This window comes from Trachemys scripta, chromosome 2 (genome assembly GCF_013100865.1).
Source record: "Trachemys scripta elegans isolate TJP31775 chromosome 2, CAS_Tse_1.0, whole genome shotgun sequence".
Classification (NCBI taxonomy): Eukaryota; Metazoa; Chordata; order Testudines; family Emydidae; genus Trachemys; species Trachemys scripta.
This window is the reverse complement of record NC_048299.1, coordinates 274214509-274236184: the sequence shown is the minus strand read 5'-3', so window position 1 is coordinate 274236184 and position 21676 is coordinate 274214509. Positions and strand designations below refer to the sequence as shown.

General features: G+C 51.0%; 1 protein-coding gene across 3 annotated transcripts in view; it reads left to right on the top strand.

Annotated features, from left to right (window-relative positions):
* Positions 1-21676, top strand: part of LOC117873849 (serine/threonine-protein phosphatase 6 regulatory ankyrin repeat subunit B-like) — a 78878-nt gene that overhangs the window by 36819 nt on the left and 20383 nt on the right. For all 3 annotated transcript variants that reach the window (XM_034763690.1, XM_034763689.1, XM_034763691.1), the window contains 11 exons: positions 1055-1156; positions 2041-2139; positions 3823-4023; positions 7351-7452; positions 7545-7643; positions 9872-10000; positions 11070-11198; positions 11935-12051; positions 13255-13353; positions 16806-17006; positions 19680-19778. In XM_034763690.1, coding sequence (XP_034619581.1) covers positions 1055-1156; positions 2041-2139; positions 3823-4023; positions 7351-7452; positions 7545-7643; positions 9872-10000; positions 11070-11198; positions 11935-12051; positions 13255-13353; positions 16806-17006; positions 19680-19778 — 1377 coding nt within the window. The remainder of the gene's footprint in view (positions 1-1054; positions 1157-2040; positions 2140-3822; positions 4024-7350; positions 7453-7544; positions 7644-9871; positions 10001-11069; positions 11199-11934; positions 12052-13254; positions 13354-16805; positions 17007-19679; positions 19779-21676) is intronic.

Here is a 21676-nt window from a genome sequence, read left to right as displayed (position 1 = left end):
GACCGCTAGTGGTGTGATATACCTGTGAAACTGGCGGACACAACACGACTCCTTGAGAGGCACCTTTGATTATAGGGCTTCTGGTGTTAATGGCCTGGAAGTCCTCAAACTTGCATCTGCCTCAGCAGGCAGACAGTCCAAAACCAGGAACTTCCCTCCACTCATTAAACTGCATGGTGCTGATGCAAGTGGCTCGTTCTCCTCCCCTCCCCCATCCAGGCAGGCAGCAGCCCTAGGCAAGATAAGGGAGAAAAGATTTTCAAGGGCCCATGCCAATCAGCCCAGGAGAACAGCCTTTCCCCTCTTCAGTAAGGACCTGTCTTTTAACTGATTCAATTCAATGAAGACAAAGAGGCACGAGTTGTTGAATGAACTGGTTGATCGTTCATGCAGCTGACTCTGCATACGGCACTTGGGCCTGGTCTACACTGGGGGCGCGGGGGATCAATCTAAGATACGCAACTTCAGCTACGAGAATAGCGTAGCTGAAGTTGGCGTATCTTAGCTCAACTTACCTCCCATCCTCACGGCGCGGGATTGACGGCTGCGGCTCCCCTGTTGACTCCGCTTCCGCCTCTCGCCCCGGTGGAGTTCCGGAGTCGACGGGGAGCGCGTTCGGGGATCGATTTATCGCGTCTAGACGAGACGCGATAAATCAATCCCCGATAGATAGATCACTACCCACTGATCCGGCGGGTAGTGTGGACGTACCCTTGGTTTAGCAGTGCTGTGTGTTGTGGTGGTTTAAATAAATGTTTGGGTGGGCGGTAGTGCTGGTAATAGGTTGGCACCCTTGGGAGGTTGAAGTCATCTAGCCAATGAGAAGTACCCCAAGAACAGCAGCCATGCCAGCTTTCCCCCCAACTTCCACAGCTTCCGATCCAGGCTAGACAAAGTGTCGTAGAGGCAGATGTTGATCCGTTCCAGCTGAGGGTACGTTCCGGTTAGGCTTGCACACAGGCTCTCTCCCTCCCAAGCACACATTACACTTGCAAAGAAATGCCGGCAGCTCCAGCTGCTTCTCTGGAAACGCTGCTCTCTTTGATGGTTGCAGATGGACCGGTCCCCCTTGCACATTGCTGCAGAACGAGGCCACGCCAATGTGGTGGAGTTGCTGATGGAGAAGTTCCACTCCAATGTGCTAGCTCGCACTAAGGTGAGAGAGACACTCACACACCATGTTCCTCTGAGTAGCAGCTGAGCGTATGGGCCAGAGAGGACCAGGACTGGTACCCACTGTTTGGTCGCGGCTCGCAATCTTGAGCTAGACAAAACTGGCTTGGAAATTAGGCCCTTGTTGCCTTAGCTTGGAGCCACACAGCCTCGGCATGTCTATTCACACACAGTGCTGGGAAATGAAGTGTAAAGCCAAGGAATAGGCCGGGTATTAGCCAGCTTTCTCAGTCAGGGGAGTGCAAGTGCATTTCTTTGTCAGGGAGCTGGTTTGTTCAAAGGCGTTTGGGTTGTGGGCACAAAGGTCGCAAAGCTCTAACTGGAATCCACGTGGAAATGTGACACGGGGACACTTCCGTTGTAATACACTGGCTGCGCGTGCTGCCCTCTGGTGGTGGCCCATGGAGCGGATAAAAGCCCTACTGCCAGCTGATGAGGATTCGCCGTCATCTCAAGTGAGAGAGGCCAGTGTTTGGGCTGATTTTCTGTTCTATCCCCAGCACTGCCTGTGTCCGCTGTAGCTGTGATGAGCATGTCGCCTGTAGGCCCCCAGCCCTCATGGTAATGTCAGTCACAAGCAACACAAGTGCCAGTGCATTATGACAGCAGCCCAGAAGGTCCCGTACGCCAGAAAGAGCCTATTTCCGGTGCACAGGTGGCAGGGGAAAGCAGGAGACAGCTGTGGTATAGGAATACTATACTGATGAAATTGGAGGGACAAAGGGAGATGGGGCTGGGACATTAGGAGGGGAATGGGAGGCAGGGTCCTTATCTGACCCACTCCACCTTTGGGACTTTTACCCAGCTTCTTGGCTAGCCCAGAGATTCTTGTCATCCTTACTTGCTGCCCATCTTTGCTCCCTGCAGGACGGCAGCACCCTCATGCACGTTGCCTCCGAGCATGGGCACCCGGACACCGCTCTGGCTTTTCTGAAGAAAGGAGTCCTGCTGCACATGCCCAATAAGGTAACTCAGCACGGAGAGTCAGGCAGGGCCAATGTCAGCGGCTACAGCTGCTCCAAAACGTCCGGCCGAAACTTGGATTCGGGGGGATGGAAAACGCCTTTTCAACCAAAATAGAAATGTTCATGAAGGAGATGCAGTGGTGATGTAGCCGTGTTGGTCCCAGGATCTTAGAGAGACAAGGCAGGCGAGTTCATAGCTTTTATTGGACCAACATCTATTGGGGAAAGAGACACGCTTTCAAGCCACACAGAGTTCTTCTTCAGATCTTCGTCTCTCGAATATCCTGGGACCAACAGGCCCTGAAGAAAAGCTCTGTGTGGCTCGAAAGCGGGTCTCTCTGCCCAACAGAAGCTGTCCAGTAAAAGACATTACCTTGTGAAAAAATATCACGTTGGTTGAAATTTTTCAAAAGATTTTTAAAAAGCTTAATTTCAGTAGAGGGAACCCCTCCCCGCCAATTATTTATCATTTTCCCTTGCTGGAAAAAATGAGGGAGTGGAAGTTTTCCCCCTACCTTCTCCCCTTCATTTCTAACTGGAAACGTAAAAATTGAGACGAGAGGTTTATTTCCTACCAGCCTAGCAACTTATGGTCTCATAAACCATCCCAGACTGTAGCATGCCTGGGGCAGACGCCATATATCAGATATGTGAACTGTGTGGCAGGGCTCCACTCAGCTGTCACTGATTTAATTATCAGAGGGGTAGCCGTGTTAGTCTGACTATTAGTCTTAAAGGTGCCACAGGACCCTCTGTTGATTTAATTATGTGGCTTCACATAAGTCATTTAATAACACTCTGCCTCAGTTTCCCCATCTGTGAAATGGGGATAATACTTTCTACCTTTCTCCTAGTGAATGGTATAAGACTCATTGTTTCCAAACATGCTGAGATCCTGAGTCCCAAGATGCTATAGGAGTGCAACTTGTCTATTAAACTGTTTCCATTAAACTGTTTCCATCTTTACTGCTGCATCTTTCCTTCCCAACTGCCTTCTTAGCCTGGAGTTGCATCTGCTTTGTTGAAACTGCATTTCCAGTCCCAATAAACCTTGCATAAAACAGGCTAATGTTGGGGAAATATATTCACCTCTGGCTGTCCACACACTCCTCCCCCCAACAAAATGATATTTTGGGGGAAGGGAGAAAATTTCACTGAACATTTCAAACCCAATGAGAAATGTTCACTTCTTCGTACATTTTCCCTACCTTTTTCTGACGAGCTCTGGAAGCTGCCGGGTGTCTCACATGCATAAGAAGGGTGCCAGGAGCAATATTTCAGTATCACCAGGACTTGATATACGGAACTGGCAGAAGTTTTTTCTCATTTCAACACAAACTTTCATCCAAATTTTGATGACAGTCACCCCCAAATTACTTTCATAATCCCCCCTCTGTTTCCCCACCCAGCTTTCTATATTCCTGCTTCTCTGAGCCACAAAGAGCCAGTGTAACCCCCTGACCCACGTGTGTTGTGTCCCCCATCTCATGCCTGAGCCACGGTGGATGTGAGTCTGTCACAGCCCCCAGCTACACAGAGTGGTCGTACCAGCTCCTACGGCACAAGTGATGCCCCAGTCCTCTGGCAAACTGATTCGCCCCGCACACGTTAAGGTGTCAGAGTGGATGTAGTGAGTGCGTGCTGAAAATCCAAGTGCCAAGGGAACCGGTTGCCTCTCTTTCAGAACGGGGCGCTCTGCTTGCACGCGGCAGCCAAGCGGGGCCATGCTGCCGTGGTGAAGGCCCTGCTGCAGAGGGGGGCAGAGGTGGATGCTCGAACCAAAGAAAACTACACGGCCCTGCACCTTGCTGCCCAGCACTGCAAGCCGCTGGTGGTACAGACTCTTCTGGGCTTTGGGGCCCGAGTCCAGCTCAAGGGAGGCAAGGTAGGGCCGAAACTTGGGATGTGATTCCTCCTTGCAGGCTGTGGAACCTTAGTTCCTGCCTTCACAATCCGTGCTGCTTTTTACTTCCTCCGCCGTAACAATACCGTGGTATTCCCAGTCCCCCCTGGCACCCAAGTGGGTTGTGTTTTCGATGCCCTTACCTATTTCGGAGGGGCACAGACTGCCAAGTGATCAGGATCTTTGGGGGCTCGGCTAGGATTTCATTCACTGACACAGTGCTCTGCTGCGTCCAATTTGCGCCGATCGGTTTTAGAAAACCAGAAAGCTACTCCAGGCTCCCTCTGAACCCGGTTGTAGTGTTGTTGCAAACGTACACCAGGTGGCGCGACAGCACCACCTGCCAGCAGCGTTTTCTGCACTAGAAAAGAACGGCTAGGAAATGTGCCTGGGCTCTGCAGGGACTGGCTAACACGTTCCCTCACCAGCTGGGGTGTGTGAGCCCTGAACACACAAAGGGAAACTCATCTGAAATGGGACACCCTGGGATGGATTGTTGCTGGCTGGGGGTGGGGGGAAGTTATCAGTGTGTATCCCAATAAAGCTAATGGGACCGGTACAGACAGCTCCTCTGGGCTGGAGATATTCCTCTTTATTTGTATGATGCTGGAACAAATAGAAAGATGCTGTACAGATCAGTTAAGCACCACTTTCGTGGGACACAAGAGCCGCGAGCCATAGTGCTTATGAGGGATGGAGGTTGTTAGGGATTTATAACAAGCAGTGACAGCAAAGCCCCTAAGAGCGAGATCTAGAGGCGGTGGAATATTCTCCCAAGCGAAGTGGCAGAGGCTTTGTAGCCAAGAATAAAAGATAGTACCGGTAAGTATATTTGCGATACAGAGGTGAAATATATGTATTCATTAGTATTGTGACACACGACCTAGAGGCCTGTAAAATATTCAGCTGAGCCACACAAGGCTTAGGCCTGAAACAGGTTGGCACCACTATCCTGAAAGATAACCTGGTGCCGATACAGTGCAAGATCACAATAAAAGATGTGTGAAGTGCCAAGGTTCGGGAAACCATGCAGCAAGAGACTGGAAAATATGCCACAATGTACCAGTTAATATCGCAAGATACCCGAAACTAACATTTTGGGGAATTTTCTAATAACCTCTAGTTACTATGGTAACTCATTGATGTAGATGTTAATGACAATAAGGGGGTAGCCACTGAGAAATGGGACACCCGTAAATTAGTGGGGTGTGGAAGTATGGATAACTCAGGATAAAAGGTGTTGTCAGGCCTGTGTGCTGGCTGGGGGCGGGGGAGACACGTGAGGAGATGCCAGGACACAGAGCTGGCGCTAAGCACAAACAGACTGAGCAATTGCTTAGGGCCCCAAGCAGCTCAATGGGGTCCCCTATTAATTATGTGTTGGGGAAGGGCAAAATATTCCTGCTTAGGACCCCAAAGGGGTAGCACTGGCACTGCCAGGACGACAGCCACAAATTATGATGACGACAATGGGAAAGATAATGACTGACGCGCCAGGGTTCTTCGGCAGGAGATGTGTGTGATCAGTCATAAAGCTAAAAACTCTGTCTATCTGCTGCTGGATTTCAGTGTTTTGTGGCATTGTTTATCTGCATAACAAAATTGTTAATAACGCCCGTGTAATTACTTGGGAAGTTTCTGGGTGTCACTGGCCTCCGTGTGCTCCTGGGGTCTCTCATTCTGACGATACTGTGAATAATTGCCATGGGAGACATTTAAAAGTAGCCTCTGCAAAGCACTGAAGAATGTGGAATCCGACAAGTTTGAGATGGAAGGATCTCTTGGGTCATCTAGTCCACACGTGCCGTAGGCAGCAATCCCGCCATGGCCCAGACAGAGCTTTGCCATCTCTGACAGAGCTGGGACTGTTTTTTCGGTTCAGTGGCCAAACCAAACCAAACCAAACCAAAAAATCAAAAACAATTCCATTTAGTTTTGTTTTCCAGGTTTTTACCTTTTAAAAAAATGTCTCTACATTCAATTGAAGTAAGATTCAAAAGGGAAAGTTGTTTTGAATTGAAAAGTCAGAACATTTCATTTCAAAAACTTCCCAACAAAACATTTCAACTTTTTCAGAAAATTGTTGTTGTTGTTTTTTGCGACCAAAACAATTAGGCAAATTCAGCACAAATGTGGAAAATGTTTCAGTCGATCTGAATCTACATTTTTTCACTTTAAAAAAAAAAAAAGTTTTCCTTGAAAAATTTTGCCCAGCTCTAATCTTTGTTTTGTTGCGATTCTCTTTGGTTTAATCCATGCAGCTCTCAGAAACCAGGCTATAAAAAGCAGGCTGAAACTAGCAAGGTAGCCATGGGGATCTTGTAGGTAGGGAGATGACGCTAACCTTCATCAGTCTGATCCTCACAATGACAGAAATCCCTAGTGGTTTGAAAGCCTGTCAGATAAAATAGAATTGCAATTTATTTACTAGTTATGAGGTTTTATCTTGGAAAGAAAGTGCTAACTGGGTTGGGTTCCAGGTGGTGTAAGAGCTTTATACATTCACCTTTGACTTCTGGATACGTGAAATCATATAAATATAAACCAAAGCCACCAGATCTGGGGTTTGAGAAGGGAAAAGAGCTCCTCCTTCCTTGATGATGACTTCCCCGAGCCTTGAGGGGAGGGTAAGGAAGGGTTGACTGATTATTGTAGACCAGTTCGGATTTCAACGTGGCACTCCCATGCCTTGCAATTGACTGTGGTCTCTGCACCAAAACATCTCCCGAACTGATGCAGTGTCGTGATGTGAGATGTCCTGCCATGGTGTGGTGGTGATGCTCTAATTCTTCAGTGACATCATCACAACAAGGGCCAGATAAAAAACGAGCGGGGGAAGGGGGAATGTGAACATTTTCTCAAAACAAAATCAAAATTCAGAACATTTCTGCCCACGGCTCAATGACCTTGTGCCGTGGGATGAGGTTTGAAGGTGGCAACCCTAGAGCAGGGGCAGGACTGGCTGTCAAGCAGAAGGGGTTCATCCCACTCGATCTGGACACTGGAGCTAGGAGAGGCTAAGAAGACTCCAGGTGTCCCGGGGAGACTGAGATTGACATCGTGGGCTCTGAGGAGTGTATGAAATATACCAGACCTGATTCCACCTGGCTTTGCACCTGGTGTGCTGGGTGGGTGTGAAACCTACCCGATCAGAAGGGCAGCGTGTTGCCCCCATGCTGTGCCCCCTTGCACAGGGGTAAGCGATGACGCAGGGTGCCAGACAGCAAGGAGGCTCAGGTTGAGTGGATGTGATAAGAAAAGCCAACACCATTCCACAGGGCTCTGAGTCCTCGTCTGTGTCTCCCTCAGGCCCAGGAGACACCTCTGCACATCGCAGCCCGCATCCGCGAGGGAGAGAAGGTGGCGGAGATGTTGCTGAAGAGTGGCGCCGACGTCAACGTGGAACAAGAGGTAAAGCATGTGGCCACATTCCTGGGGGCAAAGAGGGAGGGGCTGGATCTTGCTGGCACCTCACTCATTTCAATGCTGCGCTTTGGCTGTAGAACGGCGAGACGGCCATGCACGTCGCAGCTCGCCACGGCAACCTGAGGATGATCAAGGCCCTGATCGAGGAAGGAGGGGAGCTCACCTTGCAGTCCAAGGTAGGGTGGCTCCCAAGGCAGCCAAGACATACTCAGTCTCTGCCTCATGTCCCAGGAACCGTCTGTGGGAAAGACCAGGATCACAAGACTTGCCAGAGCAGATCAGACCGTTGGCCCACCAAGTCCCAGATGTTGCCCCATCAGGAGTAGCCATACCTGCATGTGTTCTGAGCACTTGCTCCAGTGCACCCCCCACAGCTGGGACCAACCAGCCCACGGTGGGCCGGAGATGATAGTTTTTGCAACCTGTCTTCTTTCATTGGGATTTATGTCAGAACTAAAATATGTCTGAACATTAACATGCACAAAGGGTTAGACCAATCTGTCAAACAAACCCGGATTGCTCATTCTTTAGCAGTTATGAGGCCAAGGAAAATAACCAGGTGATGGAGTGAGCTGTGAATACATTGGCCTGTCTCTTCTGGCTAGCTGGGCTTACACAGGAATTAGGTTTTAAGTGTTTCAATGAGCTCGCTGGTCTCCCACTCAGCTCTGTCGCTCCCCTCCATGCAGCTGAGTCGGACTTGGTTTGTTGAGCGGTGTCTGATCCGGGGAGACCCCAGGACTGGATGATGGAAATACAAAGCTAGGTGGGCAGGAAGCCTGGTCCTGCTTGCCCTGCTAGGCTCAGCTTTCGCCAGTGTCCTCCGAGCCCCATTCGCAGGAGCATTAAAATTAATCCCCCAAACCCAAATGCACCCAACTGCCTTCTGGTTCGTGGAGAAAGCTGACCTAAAAAGGCTCGTAGCCCTTGGGTTTGTGCCCTTTCGGCTTCTCTCTGGTTAGAAAGGCAGCCTGAAAGGGTTGGGCATTTGCTTTTTAGTGTCTGTTTTTAACCTTCGAAATATCATGAGTGTCAGTGCTGCTGCTCCTTGATTTTGCTGGAAAATCCCTTCAGCAGTTCAGAGCACGTTCACGGTGATGCAGCTAAACAGGTGGTGGGAGGTGGATATTTAACAAAGACTGCCTTTCTCCAGACGGTTAATTAGCTATTGACTAGAAAGAGCTGCTGTCAAAAACAAGCCAGAAAAGACCTTGAAACAGTCTCTCCCCCTCTCAATTGCTCAACTTTACTCTCTTGGCTCTTGTGACGTGATCATTTCTGTAGCTGTCCAGTCACCATAGAGTCTTGAGGGGCAGACAAAACCTGTGGAAAAAATAAATAAGGGAGCTTGGGGGGGACTATTCAGGATTCCTTTTTCCCCTCACAAAGTTTTGTGTTTTTTTTTTTAAGGGGGGCATTAGCCCAGTATTTTGAGTTTGTTTGTTTTACAGGTCGCTTTTACTGCCTCACAGCTAGAAAGGCAGATGTAGCAGAGATCAATCCTGCTTAGCGCTTGGGTGTGGAGCCAATAGGAAATCCCTTGTATAGACTCAGTAACCATGTTCATACTAACGATTGCTCAGCCTGGTGGAGAGTCATAGACAATGATCCTGAAACTCAAAGGACCTTAAATTTCAGGCAGAGTCCTTAGCACGTCTGTACCATGTAGGACACCATCCACAGAACAACCTCTATGGTACACACTCGAGCCATATGAGACTCTGCACTGTCAGTGGATGGCTGAAGGAATGGGGTGGTTTATCCCCTTTAGCCTTATTCGGGCTATAGACCTTGAAGTGCGGAGGCTGAATAGGGAGGAGTTTAGAGTCAAGCTTGAGCAGGGCCGGCTCCAGGCACCAGGCAACCAAGCACGTGCTTGGGGCGACACCTGGTAAGGGGCGGCCAATCTTGGGGTGGCAGGTGGCAGCGCGGCACAGCGCTCGGCGGGGGGGGGGTTCCGGCGGCGCAGTGCTCGGCGGAGGGTGTTCGGCGGCGCGGCGCTCCGCGGGGAGGGGTTCGACAGCGCGGCGCTTGGCGGGGGGTGTTTGGCGGTGCTCGCGCAGAGGGGCTTCAGCAGTGCAGCGCTCCGCGGGGGGCGGAGGTGTTTGGCGGCGCTCAGCGGGGGCTGTTCGGCGGCGCGGCGCTCGGTGGGGGGGGTGTTACGGCGAGGCAGCGCTTATTTTTGCTGCTTGGAGCGGAAAAAAAGTTAGAGCCAGTCCTGGGCTTGAGGGATGGTTCTCAGCATGTAGCTGGGTCAGCTGTCTCCTCGCCTGGCACGTTCATTCATTTCTGGGTGGAGAGAGGGAATTGTTTTATATCGTGGTGGGAGAAGGCATGTGCAGTACCAGGGACAGCCCTGGAAGCGAGGCAGCCACCCATCTTAATGCTCCTTTCCTGCCGGCAGGCCGGAGAGTGCCCCCTACACATCGCAGTGCAGCACTGCCACCTGCCAGTGGTGGAAGAGATCCTCAACTACCTGGCCACGGAGAAGAGCCACGCAGAGGCCGCCGCCTGCGTCAACCAGGAAAACAAGGTGACCAGGGGTAGAGGGAGGGGCCTGTACGTGAGACAGGCACAATGCCTGAATGTCTGGAGATGTGAAACAGAGCATGCTACGTACGTGGGCAGTGGGGTGATGACATGGTATGGGGGAATGAACTCCTCCTAGCTAAGACACAGAAACACCTCTCAAACTTGTCACCCTCTCATGGGGAGAACCGGAGGTGCTCGCATTCAATCAGTGACCCTCTCCTATGGCAAGGCAGAGGGCTACATGGCAGAGTCCATGTTCGTCTGATGGGCACTGGGTGAGAATGGCAACAAGCACCCCGTGCTCACCCACAGCGTGATGGATAAGGCCACAGGACTAGGCCGATAAACTGGGCATCAACTCAATTAGCAAGTGGCATTGTAAGATGGCTTTATTTGTAGGACCCTCCACGTCCTCTGAAGGCTCCCTTCCCACCGCTACCCTCCATTGGGATGTCCAGTCCCTTCCAAGGCTGGAAGGTGTGGAGCAGAAAGCTGCTTTTCAGTGGTGGTCCTAGAAACCACTTCTAGGGTCTGGGTCCACCCAAACTGCCACACTCTGCCCCGAAATCCTCCCACCCTTTCTCGTTCCCTCTTGTCTCCTCTCCTCACCAAACTGTGCTCTGGTCCTGATCCAAATGGAAAGACTCTCATTGACATCCGTGGGCTTTGGATCAGACCCTACAACAGCGGATCAACCCCCACGTTCCTATTGAGCTCATTGGAAGGCTTGAGGCAGAAGGGCAAACTCATGCTGGGCTGGAGCCCGTCTGTGGCGAGATCAGTGACCTAGCAAGGAAAAAGGCCGGTTTTGGCTAGCACTCATGAACATGGGAGAGCCTTGAACTCAGGGTAAGATAAACTGACAGTAGCCTCCATGCAGGGGAGCTGTCGATGAATAGGGATGAATTGGAGGAAGCTGGCCAGCTTTCCTTGTTCGCAGGGCATGGTTTCCTGTGCTTGCCCAAGCTCTGTGCCCGAGTGGTTACAGAACAGCGCTGTGTGATAGCGCAATCAGAGGCGCTGGGTGAACGTGCTGCTTTGCTTGTGTTTTGGCTCATACCTTTTCGCAGGCAGGGGAGACACCCCTCCACCTGGCTGCTGCAGTGAAGAAGGACATGGTCCACTTTGAGGAGGAGGAGACCAAGATCATTGCCATGCTCATGGAGTACGATGCCGACATCTCCCGTACCACGCGACTAGTACGTACGCGCCTGGGGCTCCTAGGGGAGAAAGGCTCAATGGATGTATGCCATCACTGTTGTTGTTATAGGCATTTGGGCCATCTGCCGAGCTCCTTCCAACAGACTGATCGGAACTTCAAAGTTAGCAAAGTCGGGGGCATGGGTTTTCCCAGACCTATGAAGCTGGAGTTTATTCTGTGTCTTGTTTGTCCTGAAGGTTCCTTGCAGAAGGGTCATTTACTCAGTGGGCTGCATGGGGAGTTATTGGCAAAAGCGCCACTGTCCTTGTTAAAGCAGCTTATGTGCTTAGCTCTCTTGAAAACAAGCCCCCACGCAATCGCTTGGATACGGCTTGGCTTAGCTGTCAGACTTTAGAAAATAGTTACAAACAAAACTGTATGTTTATGACACACATTTATATTTCTGTGCGTCCGGATGGATCCCAAAGCACTTCCCCCATTATAGATGCACCGCCCCACAGAAGCGCAGCCCCCTCTGAGGTGGAGCACCTCAACTGGAGAAACAACCGGTGCAAAGCATGCTGCACCATAATGGAGAGGAAAGAGTTTTGGTTAAGGACCCCAGAGCAAACCCTTCCCTTCCTGGTCTATGCATAACAGGCAGGACATTTGTTTTTAAGGTGTCCCCAAAAGTTCTCCTTACTCTTGAGCGGGTGGGTGGCAAAGTTGTTCAGGCTAACGGGGTGCATGGAGAGAGGTTTCTCAGAGTCCCTTTGGTTGTTTCTGTGTTGCAGTCCCTTGAGACCCCTCTGCATTACTGTGCCCGTGTGGGCAATGCGGATGTCCTGCTGGAGATGCTTAAGCACATTAACACCAGCCGAATGCAGCAGACCATTAACAAGCAAGCCAAGGTATTTCCGTTCTGGGCTGGGACCTCATCCCCTGCACCTCTGAGGGGAGCATTTCCCCAGCAGGAGCAATGACCAGAATAAAGCTTAGCTTGGGAGGGTTCAATTGCAATGTAAGCTAGGTGAGGGAGTTCTGCTCTGCACTGAGCAACCGGTGCAAAAATCTAGACCTTGTACCCTTTCTCACCTTTAACTTTGAATGACCGGGGAAATGGTAAATAGCCAGCATGCCCTGATGATGCAAAATCCTTCCCAGCTAGGCGAGTGGCAGGCTATATTCACTAGTCAGCAGAGAGAACCATACCCACTAACCGTAGATAACCGCATGGTGCCTTGACTCTACAGTTCCATGGGATGGTTCTTGGGGTATCCAGAGCTTTGAGTCCCCTGCTTACCCCCTGCCTGCAGCATGCGAGAGTCTGGCTTGTAAGCTCCCTAACAACACCGGCCTGTCAGCCACCCAAGCACTCTCCTCCAGGCTATGCCTCCTCTGTTTTTGCCTGGCAGGTTAATGAGATGAACCCCAGTCCCTGAGTCCCCTTGGAGCATTCCCCTGTGACACTCAGCTCCTGACACTGGCTGCTCAGAAATCCCAGATCCTCTGCACCCAAAGGAGCCATATGCCCCAGTTCACCAGTTTTACCTTTAACCACTGAAATTAAGAAGTCTCTGATGGTGTATTGACTTGGAAAGGTCGGGGGACGGGTTGGCCCAGGGGGATAGTGATGGGCTGTGGACTCATTTGCCCCTAGGCTGGGTGGGTAGTGGTGAAGAGTCATTGCCATCTGCTGGCTCTTTGGCCGACATGGAGTGAGCGGGTGGCCTCAGTCCCTTTCTGAGGAGATGGGTGGCCATGTCACAGAGCAACCGGCACAGCTGGTGTTAACTGACAACCATCCCAGAAGAGAGGGCGGAGACTTACTGGATGGTGAGATTGAGGTACCATATGACTGCCAGAGGCGGGTCCCTCTAGAACGCATCGGCAAGGAAGGTGTGTGAGGAAACTGGTGCTGCCATTGTCTGTGCTGTACCCGTCGTGTGGCTACATGGAGCTTCCGTCACTCCGGCTGCTAGTCCGGCACCTTTCACCACCACTGAATTAACAGCATTTCTGAACCTCAGAGAGTGCTGACTCTCCAGGGCTGTGACAATTGCAGGGAAGGGACAAAGAGCTAAGCAGGCCCCGTCTCTCCCTCCCTTCTCTAGAATGACTGGTCCCCGTTGCTGGTGGCGGCAGAGCGAGGACACACAGCGATAGTGAAGATCCTGCTCCAGCACCACGCTCGTGTCGATGTCTTTGATGAGGTAGGGGACTGGCGCCTCCTTGGTATCACCACAACCCTAGTTTTCAGAGGGGGCATGGCGCTCTGTGTGTGTGCAGGGGCTGTGGGAGAAGGAGGTATGGCTGAGGTGAGCTTAAATAAGGTATTTTACACACAGTATAATACAGTTTAGCATTCCATTATATCTCCCCCTTTAAGTTCTACATTCCTACTGTGACGTTGCAGTCTATATGATTTTATAAAAATTTGATAATGAGTGAATATAATGTAACTGGGATATGCTTCATGCAAAAGGTCTCTTGTAAGGTATCATTACAAAGCTTATTGTCTACTGAGTGTGATCATCCTATTTGTATAAAGGTATCACTCTTGTATCTGAAACTAGAAATATGAAATATAACTCTGAGGGCCTATTGTAATTATGCAAAGTGTGGGCCATTAATGGTGGTTTGGAATCTTAATGGCTCCCTTCAACCAGGACAATTGACTGGATGGCTCTATTTGCAGGCAAGCCTTCCTGTGAGTCAGGCTGGGAGGAATGAAAGCTTGGGGTCTTACAGTGACATGTGATCATGTCACATGAACTGGAATCCATCTTTAACCTGGTGCTTTTCCAGTGACGGGGGGCGGGGAGGCAGTGGAAACCCAGAGGGAGTTGGGCATCTGAGTGTTAAAGACAGGAACACTTCTGTTAGCTGCTTTCAGGTCCCAGTACAGATCCTGGGTCCCAGTACAGATCCTTGGGGGACAAAGCTATTTATCGCTCTCCTTTTGTTTCCTGTCTTTTAACCAGTTACTGATCCATGAGAGGACCTTCCCTGTTATCCCACGACTGTTTCCTTTTAGCCTTTTTATCTGATTTGGCTACTCTCTTCATGTCTTGCCACTTTGGAGACAGATTTTTTTCCAAAGTTGGAGCAGTAGTTCTGAGTTGTCTTCCCATCAAGAGCTGTGCTGGACTATATCCAGTAGTTGCTATTGATGTTGATCTGTAAGTCAGAAGAGCAAGGAATGGATCTTCCTGCTGTAGGATTTTCTTGGCTGTCTGTACTGCTCTCTCAAGCTCTTCTTCGCTTGTGAGTAATGTGGACAGCTAGTAATAGGATCAAAATCATATTTCATTGGGAACGATTTATGTTCCGCTGCAGTGAATTGTGGTCCGTTGTCTGTCACTAGTTGTTCTGGAATACCGAAATGAGCAGAAGTGAACCTCATTTTCTCAATAACTCCGCAACATGTTATGACTTCCAACTACATTATTTCTACATACCCGGGAAAACTGTCCACAACTATTAGGTAATGATGTCTTCTGAATTCACATACATCTGCAGCTAGTCTCTTCCAAGGTCTCCCTGGTAGGGGTATTATTATTAAAGGTCTCATGTGTTGTGTTTGATCTGTTAGTTATGCAGTGTTCACATGCAGATACTTTATTCTTTGTCCTTGCTGATGTCCAGCTAGTCCTTTTACCGAGCATAAAGTGACTGGAGGAGCATGAGGTCAAATACACATAGCTCGTTGGCTTGTTCATAACCCCCACTGCCTTAGAACTCCCTTCTCCCAAGAAGCCTTTTCACAGTAGCCCACCCAGGGGAGCAATCTAAATCCCATACCAGTCATGAAATAAACTTTATTCAAATGCAATGAACAAGAAACATGTGAAGCAAATACCGTAGATGATTTGCTCTGCCTGGAAAAACTATGCGGCCATCTTTCCGGCCACTGTCTCCTCTACCCCTTACCAGCTAGCTGTGCTTTCAGACTAATTAGTTTGTAAGCTCCTTGGGGCAGGGACATGGTCTATAACACATGGGATACCTATGATGCTATATACATGTATAGGGATTGTTACTCTGCAGGCAAATCTCTGTTTGGTTTCGTACTGTTCTGGCCACAGGGTATTAAAACTCTTTCTTGGTGCAGTAAAGCTACTACAATAATTTCATATGCTGCAGACACCACACAGTGACCACACAAACTCTGACACCTGGGTAGTGGGGACTAGAACCCATATCCTGCAGCTCCAGAAGCACAGGCCTCTAGCATTTGATCTAAAAGAAAGCTCCTTCAGCTGCTAGTAGTAGTAAGTTCTATGTGCTCTGTGGAGTCCAGCCATTGGAGGGCAGTATCTATCTAAGGGCTTGTCTACATTACCCTCTGGATCGACGGGCAGTGATCGATCCAGCGGGGGTCGATTTATCGCATCTAGTGCAGACGTGATAAATCGACCGCCGAGCACTCTCCCGTCGACTCCGGTACTCCACCAGGGCAAGAGGCACAGGAGAGCGTCAGCCAACAACTTACCGCAGTGAAGGCACCACAGTAAAGTCGATCTAAGTATGTCGACTTCAGCTACGTTATTCACGAAACTGAAGTTGCGTAACTTAGATCGTTTCCCGCCCCCCCAGTGTAGACCAGGCCTTAGATACTTACTTGGTTCCCATTGCTCTCGTCAGGGCCGGCTTTAGGAAGTGTGGGGCCCGATTCGAACAGTTTTGACAGGGCCCCCACAGGGATGACTAAAAAAAAAAAAACCCACGTGGGGCTTGTACTCACCGGGCGGCGCTCCTAGACTTTGGTGGCGGTTCCTTCACTCGCTCCGGGTCTTTGGCGGCACTGAAGGACATGCCACCAAAGTGCCGCCAAAGTCCTGGAGCACCGCTGGGTGAGTAAAAATTAAAAAGGCACCTCTAGCCAGGGAAGGGATTCTCTGCCACTTGCCCCCCACTCTGGGCGGCCCTGCCACTGGGTGCGGGGCCCTCTTAGGCGTGGGGCCCGATTCGGGGGAATTGGTGGAATTGGCCTAAAGCCGGCCCTGGCTCTCGTATCTGAGCATATCACAACCCCCTCTGAAGTAGGGCACTGCTATTATCCCCATTTTACAGGTGGGGAACTGAGCTGCAAAGGGTTTGTCTACACTGCAAAACAAACCCATGGGAGCAAGACTCTCAGTCTGGATCAACTGACTCAGTCTCAGGACTCTCACTCTTGGGCTAAAAGTAGCAATGGAGATGATCAGGCCCAGGCTTTGAGACCCTCTCCCCTTGCTGGGTTTCAGCCTGAGCTCAAACCTCTGCACTGCTATTTTTAGCACCACAGCATGAGCCCAAGTCAGCTGACCCAGGCTCTGAGACTCACTGCTGTGCAGACATATCCAGAGAGAGTAAGCAACTTGCCCAAGGTCACGCAGGAAGTTGTTGGTAGAGCAGGGTCTTGAACCAAGGTCTCCCGAGTACTATCTAGCACCCTAACCACTAGACTAGTCTTATTATCAGTCCTGCCTTTACACAGACACACACAACACTTGCTTGACGGCTTTGACTATGGCCAAAAATAGTCACGCAGTGATGGTTTCATGGCAGAGTATTTATAGTGTCCGGAGCACACAGGAAGGCCCTGCGAATGGGAGGTGATTAAAATCCACGGTTCCGTGGCTCATCTCCGCAGCGGCTAGCTTTGTGGCTTTGTTTGCAGCACGGGAAAGCAGCTTTGCACCTGGCCGCAGAGAACGGCCATGACCAGATTGCAGACGTCCTGCTGTGGCACAAGGCCTTCGTCAATGCCAAGACCAAGCTGGGCCTGACACCTCTTCACCTCAGCGCTCAGAACGGCTACAACCATTTAGTCAAGTTCCTCGTGGAGACTCACCTGGCCAGCATTGATGCTATGACCCTGGTAAGGAGTGGCTTATAGGCATGACCAAACTGCACGTGGGTAGGAGCTTGGCTACTAAGGCGGCTTTCTGAGTGGAGATGATTGCCGAGTGAAATGTTACACAGTGAGCAGCCTTCAGAGTCAAAGGGATCAGACCAGTACGCAGACAGGGTTTAGGCTGTATCAGATTAGATTGTATTAGGTTGTAGCTACTTATGCTCACCATTACTGACTCTGCTCCTTTATTTGGTTTATTCCCTGTTGTGTCATGCCACGTGCATAGACTGTTAAGCTCTTTGGGGCATGGAGCATCTCTGTGATATGTGCGTACAGCGCCTAGCACCATGGGACATCGATCTCTGATGGAGGCCTCTAGGTGTCCCCATACTATACTATTAATAAATAACAATAGTGGCAAAGAAAGCCGTAAGGGACCAGCTTTCTAGGCCCAAACGCTGTGACTGGCTGAAACCAAACAAAAAACTGCCAGATGTCAGGGCAATTTTAAAGAAAAAGACACATTTTTAAGCAGTAGAAACCCAAAGGGCTGCTAATACTGATTCAGAAACAGACGTTTTCAGTCTGACCCAAACAGGTTTTGGGTGCAAGTGCACGGATGGACATGAAACCCTTCTGTAAGACTTACGTAGCAAGGACAAAGCTAAACCTCGTGAGCCTCTGAGGGATTCCATTAAAAGCTATCCTCACAGGGCTTCAGTTAGATACTAATGGCCCAAATTCTCTCCTTGGCCCTTTGCCGACCCTACTTCAATCACAGCTTACATCTCGTTAGGAATATTTGTTCAAGTTTTCAGGTAGTAAATAAATGGCTCAGGTGCCCAGGCCCAGCGGTGAGGAGGCACAGAGCTACATAAAAACGGCAAAAAGGGCCTTGATCGTACCACCAACCAAGCCTGCTTCCTTCCCAAGGCCAATCACTGGGGTGCTTGGGATAAGTTTAGAACTTCAATAATGTGAACCTCTGTCAAGGCTATGTATGCACACCACCATCACCCTTGGTAAAAGGGCCAGAGTGATGTAAAGGGGCCCTAAAAGTCCCTTATCTGGCTGGGGGAGCAGTCCCCTGGTGCAGGCACTGTGGAAGACGGTTGTAAGACTGCCTTTCGAGGAGGATCCCCCCACTCGCAAACCCTGCCGTAGGAGGTGTGCAAGAGGCAGGTCTGGGAGCCGGAAGGATGTGTTAAGGGTGGTCCCACAGTATACAGTGCTGAGGAGACTCTAGGCAGTGTGATGGCCCGTGGCAGCTGGGGAAATGACTTAGACTGGCTCCCATGGCTGTTATGCTGGGAGTCTCTCCATTCCTTGCAGCCAGGGCCGGCTCCAGCAAGCAGGCGCTTGTGGTGGCCAACGGAAAGGGGTGGCACGTCTGGTTCTTCGGCGGCGAGTCCCTCTCGGAGGGAAGGACCTGCCGCCGAATTGCCGCTGAAGAATGAAGTGGCGGCGGTAGAGCTGCCGCCGAAGGGCCACTGATCGCAGCTTCCCCCCCAACCCCCCGCCGCTTGGGGCGGCAAAAACGCTGGAGCCGGCCCTGCTTGCAGCAGCCCAGGATATGGAGGGCATGAAGGTGGCTTAAAGTCACAGACGACCTTCCTCCCCCTGGGCTGTGAGTTCTGAGCTGTGCCTCTGAGAAGCTCAACACAGAATCGTATCCACAGTACGAGAAAGTATGTGGGGACTCTCCGGAACACCTCAGTTTAAGCATCCCAAGTGGATGAGATGTCATCAGGGTGGAGAAGGTGCTTGGGCTTTGTCTGGACCAGGCCAGTGGGTGCTAACATGTTGGGAACAAGACAAGGCCCCCTGCCTTTAACACATGCTACATTGGTTGGGTTAAAGCCACGGACAATCTGGGATTTTATCAGGGCTGGCCTTAGGGAAAATGGCACCCTGGGTGAACTTGTATTTTGGCATCCCAGCCCCCACTGCTTCCCCAGGCTCCCCACCCAGCCAGCCACCCAGCCCCTCTGATCCGGCTGCCTCCCTGGGCTCCCCCCACCCCCATGACCCCGGGCCCTGCTGCCTCTCCCCAAGCTCCCTTCTGCAGCCTCGCACCCCAGGCCTGCCCCCTTCCTTGCCTCTTGACCGTGGCGCCCCCCGACCATGGAGCTGTAGGTGGTCGCCCATGTCACCCACCCATAAGGCCAGCCCTGACTTGAATCTAACTGGGTTAGCATGTGTTAAAGGCAGGGGACCTTGAATACACCAGGTTCTTCAAAGGTGTTTATTAGCACGTGCTAACATCCCTCCGTTAAATCCTAGACCTCGTCTTCACTGGGGAAAGAGGTGTATTGTTAGCCAGCACAAGGTAACGAACACGAGGTAAATCCTAGTGGAGACAAGGCAGTGTGTGGCTTTCACGTGTTAGCAGGTTGAGGTACAAACCCTAGGCTCCTCCAGAGCCTTCACCTCAGTCTGCTAACGGGTGGAAGCTACAAACTGCCTCGCCTTCAGTAGGATCTTACTGTGTGTCAGCTAACACGTGGTAAGAAAACGCCTCTTTCCCTAGTGAAGACACACCCATAGGCTTTAAAAGGCCAAAAGCAGTCTCTGCCCCAGAGCAGGCATCCACGTGCACTCGGATACCTATAGGACTGCCCTCTCTCCTGGTGTTGGTTGTCTCCTTGAGGGAAGCCAGCACTTGCTGAAGTGTGTTTGGCTTTTCTTCCCGGGCAGACCAAGCGAACCCCTCTGCACCTCGCTGCGCTGACCGGCCAGCTGGACGTGTGCACCGGCCTGCTGAGCATGAGCGCGGACGTCAATGCCACCGACATCGTAAGTCTCTCTCTGCTCTCCCCCGCAGCGAGGCACAGCAGCCTGCACCGGGAATCGTGTTTCACGAGCTCTGTTGAAGCAAGCACATATCTCGGAGCAAAACATCCTGCAGTTCAGAAGGTCCCGCTGCTGCCGCCAAAGACACAATTGTTTCCTTTCTCCTTGAGTTCCTCAGGCTCTTTCAGTCTGGGTCTCATTGTTACCCACGAGCCTTCTCTCCCCATCCCTGTTTGATTGTTGTTTTCCTTTGCTGATGCCGTTAAGGGAGTGGGACCCCATGCCACGGTGGTTGGGTGCCTGATGCCCCTTCACCAGTTACCGATATTCCATCAGCAGAACACCAGCTCCTAGCCCCAGGGCCTAGAAATCTTTTAACTCCCCCAGACCATTACACCTTGCTCTCCTATTGCCTGTGCCTTCCAAGAATTTACAGGCGTTGAGCTGAGGTGGTGTCATCCCCATTTGGAGGCAATGAGATGAGGCACATAGCAAGTTGTCTAAGGTTTGGGATTATAGCCCATGTCCCCTGAATCTCCGCTCTGTGCCATAGTCATTAGATTGTCCTTCCTCCCCAAAGGAAGCCTCACCACTGGGCACCGCATACTGCCATCCAGCTGGCTCTCCATAGTGTATAAAGAGCAGGGCATCCCATGGGTTGTAACCTTCAGGAACCCTGCTGCCCTGCTCTGTTTCTAATCTATTGCTGAATTGAATGTGATCAGCGCTTGCAACTGGCCCCTGTCAGATGGCAGAAATACCCCATGAACCACTGTGCCACAAGAGCCACCTTCTGACTCCTCTGGGGGGGGGGGGGGGTGGACTTGGTCCTGCCACTGACTCGCTTTGTGACCTTGGGCAAGTCACTTGACTGCTCTGTGCCTCAGTAAACTGGGGTCAGGGATCATTCAAAGGGCTCTTATGGGGCTTAATTCATTGGAGTATGTGAGTTCCTTCAGTGGAAGATGAGCTAGAGGTGCGACGGCTTGTTATTGAACTGGGGGGGATGCTTACACCTCCCCACCGTCTGTGTCAGACGTCATTTTTCATCGCTCACTGCTCTGCTTTGTGTCCTACGCTGCTTTTTTCCCTGCATACCGATATTTTATTGCAAACATTCTGTGCTGGCTTTTACGACCGGATACTTCACTTGCTGGCCTCTTTCCACTGCTGATTCCTGTCATTCTCACTATCAGTTCCTCTGCTAAAAATAACAATCAGGAGCATGCTGGAGGCGCCGTCTTACCTCTTGGGGAGCAGGAACAGTCAGGGGCCCCAATCGGTATAAGTTGCTGTTATTAATAGCGCCGTAGCTTAAGAACATGTTCAATTGCTACTTTATCTTTTCAAAAGAGATTTTCTGTCGTTCACCGAGATCCTCTTGGCATAGGGAGGTTGGGCGATTATGTGGGAGCTGATTCCAGTTCTCTGATTCAATGGCCGGGTCTGTGCCTGCCCTGGCATGAGTTAGAGCAGACTAGGGGCTGCACTGGCTTACACCAATGACATAAAGGATCACCTCCTAGCTGAGGATGGGGGAGTGGCCTAGTGCTCTGCCCTGCCCTCACCTGATATGCCCACTTTGTCCTTCAGTATACGCTGTTTGCTGGGGGAGGCGGGTGATACTGCAGTGGAGCTGGTACCGCCAGCTGAGACCTCCCTCTCCTGCTGGAGGAATTCTGGCCAGAATTTGGAGAATGTGACCAAAAGAGGCTGGCTGGAGAGCCCTGGAGACTCAACTCCTGCGTATTGACGCAGGACTGGTACAGCAGGGTTAGCCAGCATGCACACTGCCCCATACCGCTGTGCCTTGAGTGTAACCTGGAGGAACTTCCTCCCCTGGGGAGAGGTTACATTGCTCTCCGTGGCCCACTTAGTCCTTGAAGCCTCTGCGGAGCCCC